Consider the following 13,022-nt stretch of genomic DNA (forward strand, 5'->3'; position numbering starts at 1 on the left):
CCAGTTCACGTAGGCGCTGCTGAAGGTGAAGCCGGAGGCTTTTCAGGAGAGGAGCAGTCCCATCTGTGGAAGGGAGTTAGGTACCGAACTTCAGTTGGGATTCACAGCCCTGTCCTGGTGGGAGGTGCCTCAGATGATACTTCATAACCCCTCCAAGCCCCTTGTGCGACAGAAGGAGTTGCTGGTGGCTTCCCTTAGCTGTTAGCCTAGTGGTTAGAGCACCTGCCTAGGAAATCTAACGGGCAAGATCATCTCTGCTCAGCCTGGCGTGGGAGCGTGTCATTTGCTCACTTGTATCCCTGCAGGGGTGGAGAAGGGGGAGGGGGTTTGCTCTGAAACAATCCACTGAGTGTCTGGCAGTGTCTGTGCTCGTCCTGTGACTTGACAGAAGCGCAAAGCACCGGGCACCTGCGAACACACAGACCCCCAGTCAGGTGGCCAGTGCAAACACTTGGTAGGTCACGTGACTCCTCGTTACAGAATGCCCGGGCACAGGGGCGCCCCGGACGGAGTGGAGACATGGGGGCTACGAAAGGCAGCACAGTGGGTGTGGGAGGGGCTGCCTGGTGCAGCTTCTAGTTTTAGGAAATGCCGAGGAGGGGTCCCACCTGTGAAAGGGAGTTAGGTCTCTAAGTGCATTTGGGATTCACAGCCTGTCCTAAAGGTAGCTGCTTCGGCTGACGCTTAATAACACTCCCAAGCCCCTTGTGCCAGGGAATGAGTTCATAGCCTAGTGGTTAGAGCACTTACCTAGGGAATGAAACAGGAAATGATCACCCCCCCCCCTTGAGCCTGATGTGGGACCAGGGATTTGAGACCCTCTGCTGCCAAGGGGGGTGCCATGGGGGTGCCGACATCCCCCTTATCTTTCAGCCCTAATGAGTAATTTATTTATTCACTGAGAAAGAGCTTCACGAGGAGATATTGAACGACGCCTCCCTCAAATTTCCTACCGCTCAGCGCTCCGGGTTGTTTTCCTGCTGACACAAGTGGCTGTCACAGAAGCCTAATTCATATTTTGAAAACTGGCTCAGCGCTGCAGCCAGAAAAATCTCCTGCCCATGAGGGGCCTATGAAATTGGGGACAAATGACCCCGGCTTGTTTACCTGGGCCAATGCTCTCTGGAGGGACTAAAGGCTCCAGGGTTGGCAGGAGCCCTGGGCTCTCTCACTGGGGTTTGAAGGGTTTTAGCTCTGGTCTGTATCACTGTGCCCGAGCGCAGTAATACGAGGCGGTGTCATCGGCTCGCAGGCTGCCCAGCTGCAGCCAGGCCGTGCTCACGGAGTTGTCCCAGGTGATGGCGACTCGACCCTGGAAGGCCGGGGAGTAGGTAGTAGAGCCATCACCACTAAGATAGAGGTATCCTACCCACTCCAGGCCTTCCCCGGGAGCCTGCCGGATCCAGACAATGTAATACTCGGTAAAGGTGTAGCCGGAGGTTTTACATGTCACCTTCACGGACTCTCCGGGCTTCTTGATTTCTGCCTCAGACTGGATCAGCTGGATCTGGGAGCTGGCACCTGTAGGAAAACAATACAAATGCCGTTAATTCCATTCTATTCCTCCTCTTCTCGGCCGTATCCAAGCCCTTGTCTTGCCTCCTAAAGGCAGTCTCTGATCTGCCTTTTAATAAGAGTGAGTTTGTCCCCGCCATATTCAATTGCAGAAGGGAAGGACAATTATCCCCATTTGGCAGAGGGGAAACTGAGGCACGATCTGCTCTGGAGGTTTTTCAACGCTGTGTACGGGATTCTTAATGCAGAGTAATGAAACCTGGGCATCAAACCCCACCACCGGGCTTTAAAACTGCACCACTTGCGATCTGCTCAGAGCTGGGATCTAAAATCCAGAGTTCATGATCCACCTCCTACGTCTTCACCTTCAAACGATCTTTGCTCTCCCAGCCCAGCTGTGCCCAGCAGACACCACCCGTTACCTGAGACAGCCGCCAGAACGAAACAGAACCCCAGAACGAGTATTGTCATTCTCCTCTCCCAGCTTGTGCGCTGCAAAACAGGAAGACCTCCGCCTGTTGGCCAGGCCCCCTGGCTGTTCTTTATCAGGTAGTTTTCCTGCTTCATTTGCCTATCCGCGTGGTTACATGGTTTGACGAAACCTCGGCTGTGACCGCCTGGAGGTTTCAGAAATGGCCTCAAAATCTGGAGGGACACAGCCACAGAGGAGGCCAGAGCAGATCAATGGAATTTGGGCCCCGATCTAGGACAACGCTGAAGCTACTTTGATCTCAGCGGGGTGTCCGTGTGAGCTAAGGGACAATTGATGAAGCTGAATGTCAAGGTGCCCACTGTCGGGCTCTCACAATGTCACACACTGTGGATGTGAAACTGACACAACACGGAATCCAGGGATGTGTAAACACAAGAACTCTCTAATGGGGAAATCTGGCCGTGAGCGGTGATCTCCGAACTTCCCAGGAGCGCTGGGCACCGATCTCATGCTGATTGGGAAGGGATTGGGCTGGGCAGAGCCTCGGTCTGAAGATCCATCCCAGCCTGCAGAGCTGAGGCCAATAAGTCCTGGTGATTATTCTCCGATTCGGTCTCTAGGAAGAAACGTTTCCGAAGCGAACGTGACACTTTGCTGCCCCCGTGCGGATCTGTCCCTTCAGTAACAACAGAAGCGATTCCCCCTCTTCGTCCTTTTAGCTTCGTGTCGCTTGGTCACTTGTGTCGCCTGCAGGGCCTGGAGAAGTGGGAGGGGTTCGGTTTGGAACAATTCACATGAGTGTCAGGAAATGTCTGTGCTCGTCCTGTGACTTGACAGAAGCACAAAGCAACGTCTCCCCTGGCTGAGCGTGTGCGCTTGAGGCTCAGAATTTCAAAGCCGGGAAGCTGAATTGGATCCCAGGTTTAAGGGGGGAAGAGGGGATCTCATTCTTAATCGCAAGGAGGTTCCAGCCTTTCTCTGCGCTGCCCGCAGGCGTTTGTGCCTGGCTGGGAGTGGATTTCCTTTCACTGTGTACAGCGCAGTGAGAGCGGGCGGTGTCTTCAGGCGGGTCATGTGCAGGTTCAGCAGGTTGTTGGGATTGTCCCTGGAGATGGTGAAGCGCCCTTTGATCAACTCTCTGTAATGGATTGTTTATGAATCTGCCTGATCTGTGCCACCCACTGCAGCCCGTTCCCGGGAGCCTGGCGCACCCAGCAGCTGCTGGAGCTGAACCCGGAGGCTTTGCAGAAAGTCTGAGGGACTCTCCTGGATTCTTGACTCCGCCCCCAGACGCCACCAGCTCCACCTCGCACCGGGCACCTGCGGACACAAAACACCCCAATCGGGTGCCCAGCACGAACACCCGGTGGGTCACGTGACTCCTCATTGCCGAACGCCCGGGCACAGGGGCGCCCCGGAGCGGGCAGCGAGCGAGGGAAGGAATCTCCTTGCGCGGAACATGGCGAGGGGCGAAGGGCAACAGACCCAGCAGGGGCTGCGGGGCGGGGGCCGTTTGGAAAGTGTCTCTCGGCGCCTGGGCTTTAGACAGGCAGCGTCCTCCCGGAATGTGCCGGGCTCCTTTGGGGGTAGAAAGGGCCCCTGGGCTGGGGGCGGGGTTTACTGCCCTGCACGTGGGGTTGTTCCTGTCGCGCCGCGGCAAGTCGAAGATTGAGGCAGATCCCTCATCAGGAACCGGACGGAGGGTGCCCGCGCTGCCCGGCACCTCTGCCTGGAAGGTTCCGCTTCACTGCAGGGAGCGCGGTGCGAGCTCCTGGCCAAGGTGCAACGGGCAATGGGGAGTCACTGGCCAGCCAGACTGAGAGTCTCAGACCGGTACCGTTCTCTGGCTTGGGCCCTGCAGAAGCTTAGACCGGGTCCTTAACTCTCTGACCCTACGAGAGTGTCCTAAGGGGGTTAGGAACAGTCATTTCATTTCTTTCCGCTTTCCTGCAATTTGGACACCTAACTCCCGGGTTATGTACCAGCCCGGGGCCTTTATGTATCGGGACCTATTTACTGTAACCACTGAGGCTGATAAAGAATCAGGTTTGTGCTTAGTGGGATTTTCAAGAACGCTGGCACACCCAGCCTGCACTGAGATCTATGGGGTTTAGGAACCCGGCTGATTCTGAAAATCGCACCCGGTGCCTGTCTGATTCCCCAGGCAGCTACGGACAAGAGTTTCAAGTATTTGGACAGAGAGTTCCCAGGTGACCTGGCATCGCTGCATTCGGCGGTGCGAGGCCCGATCCATGGAGAAGTCTGAATCTCCTGTTCTAATCCCGCGAGACCTGGTGCCATCCGCCCTGGCGAGAGAGCTGCAGTTTGCCCCCTACGGAAAGGAGCGATCCCGGCCCCGGGGCCCCAGGGACAGGAAGACCAATCGGTGCTTGAGGGCCTGCGATTTGGAGTCGATGGGTCCGGGCAATTATCTAAGCTGAGCTCTGACTGGGCGAGTCCCCACTTCTGTGTCACTGATAGAAAAGGCCTCAAGCCAATAGGATCTGTGTGACAAGGGACCCGAGAGGGACCAGCTGAGATTAAGGTCGTGAGACCCTCTTGTGCACAAAGCTCCTACCGCCCAAGGCCGGGATGTTTCCAAAGCCTCCTAAGGGGGTTGGGTGCCCGAATGGAGACGAATTGAGAATCCAGAATCTTTGTTCAGATTTGCGGAAACGCCTCCCCTCCGTAAGGGAAAGGGACGGGGGGAAACAGAGGCACAGAGCCACTACCAGCAACAGGGGAGTGACAGAGCCAGGAACCAATCCCTGCGTCTGACTCCCAACTAGTGCCAGCCCAGCCGCCTCACCCCAGTGCGCACGGTGGGATCCCCATGACACCGCCCAACACACACACAAGGCAGAGCGAGTTAATTCCAGTTGTATCGCTTGGATTTTCTTGGGTAGCGGAGGGTGGGGATGGTGCTTCCCAGACCCCTGATATCCCGTGGAAAGAAAGACCCGGGACTCAGACTGTCCCTGCGCTCTGTGTTCCAGTCTGACAGACAATCGCCCCGCCCCGGTCACTGCCCGACAGGAGCGTGTGGGCTGTTCGCATCCATCCCCATACATCCTCTGAGGGGCCCCGCTCGCCCCGTTCTTCTGGCTTTACCAGGCTGCATAGAAACCGCTTCCCCTTTTTGTGCAGGGCCCGCTGCGCTCTGTGTCACTGTGTCTCTGGCGCAGTAATAGGTGGCGGTGTCTGCAGCTGTCAGCGAGCGGAGCTGCAGCGAGAACTGGTTCCTGGGAGGGTTCACGGAGATGCTGATCCGACTCTGCAGGGACGCCGCGTAGCTTGTGCTTCCACCTTGTGTTATACCCCCCATCCACTCCAGCCCTTTCCCAGGGCTCTGCCGGACCCAGTGCCACCAGCAGCAGCTACTGCCCAGGGTGTCCGAGGAGGCTCCGGTGATGGAGCAGGTGAGGCTCAGAGTCTCTGCTGGTTTCACAGTCCCGGGCCCTGACTCCAGCAGCTGCACTTGGGACAGGACCCCTGTGGAAAGACAGAGCCGGGTGAGCAAAGCCCAGATTTAGTTGGGATTGGTCCTGCCTTGAGCAGCGGGCGGGACTTGATGACCTTCTGTGGTCTCCTCCAGCCCTACCATTCTATGATTCTATGATCGCCCGCTGCCTGGGTGGCTCCCAGATCGGTCTCACCCAGCACTCACCCGAGCGGGAGGCCAGCAGGACGAAGAAGACCAGGAAGGGCCGCATGGTGGCGCTGTCCGAGCACAGAGCAGCTCTTCGCTGGAGACAGCCAGAGCGCTTGGGCTCTCCACCGCCTGTGACCCGCGTTTATATGGGGCTTGAGCGGCAGGGATTTGCATGCGGGTGTCAGGGCGAGGATATGAGCGAGGAGCGGGGTAGGGAAAGTGACGCCCAGTTCAGAGCTACCGCTCGACTCTGACCCCCTGGGGTTCTCCAAAAGAAGGGGAGCGGCCTGGGCGGTACTGGGCTCGTGTTGAGCTCCTTGTGGGACTGATGTGGGACTGACCGAGATTGCAGGGAGAAGCGACTCCTGAATTTGCCAATAGGGATGATGTTCCGGTCTGTCCCAGAGTGGGACTAAGGGAATCTCTCCCCTTGCTGCATGTCTTCTGCCCGATCCGGCACTTCCCCAGCGGGCTGCCAGACCCCTTTCCGGGAGGGGTAACAACTCCGAGGCATGGACAGATCTGAGGCATCACAGATCAGCCTGAGCTTCTCTCCTTCCCTCCCAGTTCCCCAGGTACACGTGGGCCTGCCCCAGCCTGGGGGCGGTGGAGCAAGGCACCGGCTGTGGAGATCCCATAACTTGGGTTCTGTGATGGCGGGGTAGGACCGCAGCCGCGGGATTTCAGAGAGGACACGTTACCACCCATTCAACCGGAGGGGACCTTTGTCATATGGAACAATTAGAGGCAAGATTCCAAAATCCCTGCAACATCGCTCCTCTATGGGCCAGTCTCCATCAGACTAGGTTCCTCAACACACTCCGAGGGCGGGCGACCTCTCCTGTCATTCACAACCCGTGTGAAAACTAAGTCTGTTGGTTTTATCTCCGCTCTGTCTCTCTCTAGTCCTTAGAGGTGTGCCTCCTAGCACAACAGGGGTTGTGGCAAATCAGAGGCACGTCGGTTGTCTACCAGCCCGGGGCTTTATGCATCGGGGCCCAGTTACTGTAACAACTGAGGCAGATAAAGAAGCAGGTTTGTTCTCAGTGGGATTTTTAAGAGCACTGGGACACCCAAACTGTACTGAGATCTATGGGATTTAGGCACCCAACTGATTCTGGGAATCCCACCCGGTGCCTGTCAGATTCCCCAGGCAGCTACAGACCAGAGGTTCTGAGGTATTTAAACAGAGTTTCCAAGCGACCCGGCATCGCTGCATTCGGCGGTGCGAGGCCCAATCGATGGAAGAGCCTGACACTCCTCTTCAAATCCCGCGAGACCTGGTACAATCCGGGCCCGAGGGCTGCAGTTTGCCCCCTGTGGAAAGGAGAGATCGGGGCCCCCGACCCCAGCGATAGGAAGGTGCTTGAGGGGCTGCGATATGAAATCGATGGGTCCATGCAGTGATCTAGGCTAAGCTCCGAGTGGGGGATTCCCGCCTGCCCTGTCACTGACGGAAAAGGCCTCAGGCCAATGGAGTTTGTGTGACAATTGCTTCGGGCGGGGCCAGCTCAGTGTAAGGCCCGTGAGACCGTCCTGTGCACAAAGCTCCTACCGCCCTAGCTGGGATGTTTCCAAAGGCGCCTAAGGGGGTTGGGTGCCGCAATGGACAAGAACTGAGAATCCAGAATTTTTTGTTCATCTGTGCAACCCCTCCCCCTAAGAAAAGGGGCGGGGAGAAATAGAGGCACAGCTAGTCCCAGCAACAGGGCAGTGACAGAGCCAGTTACAAATAATTGCATCAGACTCTCAAGTCCTAACCCAGCGCCTCACCTCCCCCGCCCTCTGCGCACGGTGGGATCCCAAAGAGCCCCGCCCTCGCGCTGTACGAGGCAGAGCGCGTTAGTTTGGTATCCTTTGGTGGGGGTCGCGGATGGTGCTTTCCAGACCGCTTATATTCCGTGGAAAGAAAGAAGCGGGACTCAGACTGTCCCTGCGCTACGTGCTCTCATCTGACAGACAATCGCCCCGCCCCGGTCACTGCCCGACAGGAGCGTGTGGGCTGTTCGCATCCATCCCCCTGTGTGTCCTGATCTCTGAGAGGCCCTGCTCCTCGGGCCTCGCCAGGCTGCTTAAAAATCGCTTCCCCTTTTTGTGCCAGGCTCTGCATTGCTCAGTGTCACTGTGACTCTCCCGCGCAGTAATAGGTGGCGGTGTCTGCAGCTGTCAGCGAGCGGAGCTGCAGTGAGACCTGGTTCTTGGCGGTGTCTCCAGAGATGGTGACTCGGTCTTGGAGAGACGGCGCGTAGTCTGTGCTCCCATCATATGGATGCACGTATCCCACCCACTCCAGCCCTTTCCCGGGGGGCTGCCGGATCCAGTGCCACCCGTAATACTGAGTAGAGATGGAGAACCCGGAGACAGCGCAGCCCATTGTGAGGGTCTCTCCGGGCTTCACCGCCCCCGAGCAGGACTGGACCAGCTGCACCTGAGAGAGGACACCTGGGAAAAGGGAAAGAAAACAGGGAACAAATTAGCCAGTCATTGAATCTCTGGCCCTTTCCCCAATTCTCTCTAAAACACTCACAGCTGGGAGCCGAGAGCAGTGAAAAGAAAAGCCACAGAAACGTCATTCTTGTTTTCCTGTAAAGAGTGAAATTTCCCAACGGGCAGGGCCGGGCAGGTCTGTGTCTGGGCAGAGACTGAGGCTCCCAGAACCAGGGGCTGGTATTTAACCAGGCAGTTCCGGGGCAGGGATTTGCATGTGGGTTTCACTCAGTGAGTATAAACAGAGCACAGCCCTAGGCAGGGAGCGGTGTGTGGTGGGAAACAGAGTCACACTCCCCTGCGTGTCCCAGCGTGTGACTCAGACTCAATGCGGAGTGATGGGAGCTCTTCACAGGGAACAGTTTTTCTGAGTCCATGGTTGCTACGCTGGTGGGGGTTTGAATCCCACTTTCCAGCTGCACCTGCTGAATACAGGGGAGATGTTCAGGGACCTCTCATGAGATTGACCTGGTATTGTGTGATGAAGAAGGCTCCACAACTGTGCTGTGGCAGCTCCCATTGGCCGGGAACAGCGATCCCCAGGGTGACCATCCAGCCCACTGTTAATGGGACAGTCTCTTGTCTAAACCCTCCTGCAGGTTTTAATAGGCAAAGTGTCTCGTGTTTTTGCTGCCCCTGCTGGTCAGTCTCTGTCAGTGCCGCCGCAGCAGCCTCCTGTGTGTGTCTGGCAGGTGAACGCGGCAGGCGGTGGCCAGCAGGTGGCGCTGTCAGGCAGGCAGCAGAGGCCGGGAAGAGGACGGGTAGCCAGTGTCTGATAGAGGGGTCCGGCTCTGGGGGTGAGTCAGTGGTTTGTGTCACCCCTCCCCATGGCCTCTCTAACGCAGGGTTTTTCAAGGGGGGGGCAGCCCTTTCTGTCTGCAGGTCTGAAGCCCGATCCCTGACTGCCCCTGGTGCTGCCAGCCCCTGAATTCCCAGCACCCACCAGGCTGAAGACACGATCCCGCCCCCTCCCATCCTCGAAGCTGTGAGTGGTGGGGCTCATGCTGGGAGTCCTCCATGCCCGCTGCTCCCTGTGGGGAGAAGCCTGCAGAGCCCATGGCCAGAGTTGCGGGGCTCTCTAGCCAGGACCGTTCAGTCCCCAGGAGAGCTCCACAGCCCTTCCTCTCCCTGCCCCCGGCGAGGTCACAGGCAAGAGCCCCAGACACAAAGCTCCGTCCTCTGCTGCTGGCGCCGGTGCAGGGGCTTGAAGCTGCCTCAGCTCTCAGCCCGCTTAGCTCACACTGGTGAGAGTGGCCGCTCGGTGTTCAGCCAAGGAGAGCCTCAGGCTGGGTTTCCCATCCCTCCCTCCCTCCCTCATTCTTTCTTTCTTTCTCCCCCACACCCATCTATCTATCTATCCCCATATACCTCATCTCTCTCTCTCTCGCTCTCCCCACCCCCACTGCCGAGGTCGGTGTCAATGGTACAAACGAGCCACCAGTTACATCAGTGAGACATTCCTAGACCATGACAATCTGGACAACGAGAAAGGGAAGAACCTGTCCCAGGACGGCTCGGGAGGTGGCGGGTCGGGGCTGTGCTGTGGGGCGGGTTTGGACTCCGGTTCCTCAGCCTGGGGAGAAGCGCTGCGGGGCGGGATAAAAGTTCCACGTGACCCTCAGTAGCTGCAGAGGCCCCGGGGACGGTCCGTTTACAACGGGAGACATTGCACCCCTTCCGAATGGCCAGTCGGTGCCGGAGAAAGTCACCTCTAGTCCCCGGCCCTCGCCCAGGGCTCGGCCTTCCAGCTTCTTCGCTATGGGCTCCGCCCTCTACTGCCTGCGAGGGAGACAGAGGGAGGCTTAAAGCAGAAGGGGCAGGCGCGGGAGTCACAGCGCGAGGGTAGATGCACCGGTGTGACGTAGTGGGGGTAACTTGCTAGGGCTGTGGCGACCTCTGCTGTCTGTAGCAAGACCCAGCAGGAAAAGGGGGAGTCATTATGCAAAGGTGGCTCCAAACTGGTCTGACCAGCCACCCCCCATGGGGAGAAACAAAGGAAGGTGGAAGTCTGCCCTGGCTGGGGGGCAGGGCTGGAGGACAGTTAGTTTGTTTCTGTCTGGGAGCATGGAGGAAGCAGCCTCAGCTACAGGCTGGGGGGTTTAGAAGCCGAGACCCCCCTGCCCTATATCAAGGGGGGCTGAGGCATCCTAGGCCTGCCCCGTAGCCTGATGACATCTGTGCTGTGCTGTATCCTGAAGAAGCAATAAACCACCTGTATTCTACCGGCTGGTGGAGTCTGTTCGTGCCATTACGGGGGTGCAGGAGGCAGGGGACCCCAATGCGCCATCACAACTGGTCTCTCCCTGCTGGGGTAAATGCACCCAGGCACCTGCGCTACCCGGGCAGATGGAGCCAGCAGGGTCACTCCGTTTGAGTCTGGTCTCGTTGCTAAGAAACTAGGGCGCCACCCTTAGAACTTTGGGGGCGGGTTTGGTCTCAGCTCACACGGTTGCCCCCGCCCTCTGTGTATCCGGCTTAGTAACACCCAGCGGTGCCCTCGGGGCTGGGCAGCAGGTTTTTTTGAGCGGCGTACAGCGCCGGGCAAGCAGGGAGTCTGTGAGGCTCCCTGATGCGTTTGTGGGCCGGATCCTGTGGCTTGTGGGGGGAGGGGCGGATTCGGCCGCCCAGGGTGTTTTGCCCAGGCCTGTGTTAAATGCTTCACGTGTTGCCTTTGACCGGCCAAAGGGAGGCGAGAGCAGAGTCACTCTCCATTGCTGCCCGGTCTGCAGAGGTTGCTCTCTCAGGGCGCTGATACCCCCAGGGAATCACGAGGATTTGGCTCTCCTGTCCCAGCACTTGCAGTCAGAGCAGCTACCTTGCCAATGCCAGTCCCAGCAGCCTCCTCACCAGCTCCAGGCTCCTGGTTTTATTCTTTCCAACGCTCCTCTCCAATCAGCCTTTTCCTCAACAAGCCATTACTGGGGGACCTGATCAGGGCTCTTCTGTTTCCCAGAAGGCCATTGGAAAAGGTGAGCGGAGGCCATAGAAAGGCACCACTGGGTGTTGAACCCAGGATCTCCTGTTTATTAGGCAGGGGCGCTTTAACCAGTTGAGCTCGGCTCCTTCCAGCTGAAGCGTTTTTAAAATATTCAACTTTATGGTGCCAGAGAAACCTTCAACTTCCACAGCGCGGCCCTTCCCCATCTCCCCCCTTCCAGTGTCCGGCTCCCTGGGCACAGGAAGCTGCAGCTCAGTGACAGAGGCTCTGACATGCGCATCTCCCCCAGCCACTGCGGCTGTAGAGGGGCCAGTGCTCTGTGTGTTCCCTGCAGCTGCCTTGGCTCAGCTCTGGGCCCCGGGGACCTTCCCACCGGCTCCTGACTTGGCGTTGGGGAACAAACACCAACACGGTTCCCACGGCCGGGCCTTCCCCCGAGGCTGAGAATTTCTGGCTGCAGGCTGAGGGCGGAATCAGCCCCTCCCTCTCTGTGTCGGGGCCCATCCAGGCTTCCCTATTAAATCCACGTGCGGAGCGATCTTATTAAAAGACTGAACCCATCGAGTCTGCTGAAATCAGTAGGAGAAGCGTGAAATGAACCAGATCCCCTGGGTCTGTGCAGCGCCCCGCTGTTCGCTCACGGGCTGGCGGCGGGGTTTTTTGCAGGGGGATGTCGCGCTGTGGTTCTCTCTGGCACAGTAATAGCGGCCGGTGTCCTCGGGCCTCAGGCCGGTCATTTGCAGGTACAGCAGCTTGTTGGGGTTGTCTCTGGAGATGGTGAATCGGCCTTTCACGCTGTCGGCGTAGGACACGGAGCTCCCGTCATCGTAAATACGAGAGACCCACTCCAGCGTCTTCCCGGGGGGCTGCCGGAGCCAGTATATGGAGTAGCCGCCGAAGTTGAAGCCGGAGCCTTTGCAGGAGAGGAGCAGCGAGTCTCCGGGCCTCTTCACATCCCCTCCGGACTCCACCAGCCGCACCTGGGACCGGGCACCTGGGGGTAAAGAGGCGGTAGAAATATTAGCGCGGAAACAGAACATGTACATTGTGTTCTGCCTGCCCAGTGCATTTAGCGTAGGACCCACCTGCCAGGGCTGCCGCCAAGAGAACTACATGGAGCCAAAGTCCCATTTCTCCTGGTGCCGGAGTGGCAGTTTCTCAGGGGGCGGTGGCTGGGAGCTGCACAGCCCGGGCGGGACGGTTGGGGATGGTCGGTCCCACTGCTGTTTGAGCAGAGAAAGGGGGAGCTTTAAACAAGAGCCCGTCTCTCCTATTTGCATTTCCCTTCCTTATAAGCGTCTGAAACCCCTTCTCTGCCCGGCGCCAATGGGAAGCCTGGACCGGGCAGTCAGAGGGGGGCGGGGCGTTTGTCCAGGCCCCGCGCGGAGCCCTGATACCACTTGTCTGTAATAAAGAAACGAAGAACCAGCCCGTAGGCTCCGCCCCCTCCCTGGGTTCCAAAGCGCCGGGCACAGCGCATGCGCTGACAGGCCGGGGCCCGACTGGTTCCAAGGGGCTTCGGGACCCGCCCGAGACCAGACCCTTTGGGTGGAGACTGAGGCCGATGAGGATGCGGCTCTCGGGGCCTGCGGGGTCAGGGGTTTGCGGGCACCGGTCTCCCGCTCTCGGGCCGCATTCGCCCCACAGGCAGGGGCGGGACGGAGTCGAGGTGCCCGGGAGCAGCGAAGCTGCGGGGCGGATTCGGGCCCCCACTTCACTGGGCTCCTTCGAGAATTCCTGTCTCAGCCACTAAATCTGCCCGGATCGCCTCGGCCATGGAGCGCAATGCAGGGTCCGCGTCACTGCCGGAAGCCAGACGCCCCATGGCGGGCAAGCTAGGGAGTTGGCTCTGGGGTGGGAACCAGTGTGAGAAGGGCCGGGCCGCCCTCGCTAGAGACAGAGGCCCGGACCGGCCAGCCCGAGGGACACGAAAGTAGAAGGAGCAGCCCCGGGCAGGAGCCCTCATGCAAAACCCCATCCCCGCCTGATCCGCCCCA

At 58.6% G+C, this 13,022-nt stretch overlaps 1 gene segment (V, D, J or C); it reads right to left on the reverse strand.

Moving 5' to 3' along the window:
* Positions 1-10,987: 10,987 nt before the first annotated feature.
* Positions 10,988-13,022, reverse strand: LOC142821325 (Ig heavy chain V region 3-like). The segment is given in 2 exon segments: positions 10,988-12,019; positions 12,111-13,022. Coding segments are annotated over 2 exon segments (465 nt in total).

This window comes from Pelodiscus sinensis, chromosome 30, assembly GCF_052426305.1.
Source record: "Pelodiscus sinensis isolate ZL-2025 chromosome 30, ASM5242630v1, whole genome shotgun sequence".
NCBI lineage: Eukaryota > Metazoa > Chordata > Testudines > Trionychidae > Pelodiscus > Pelodiscus sinensis.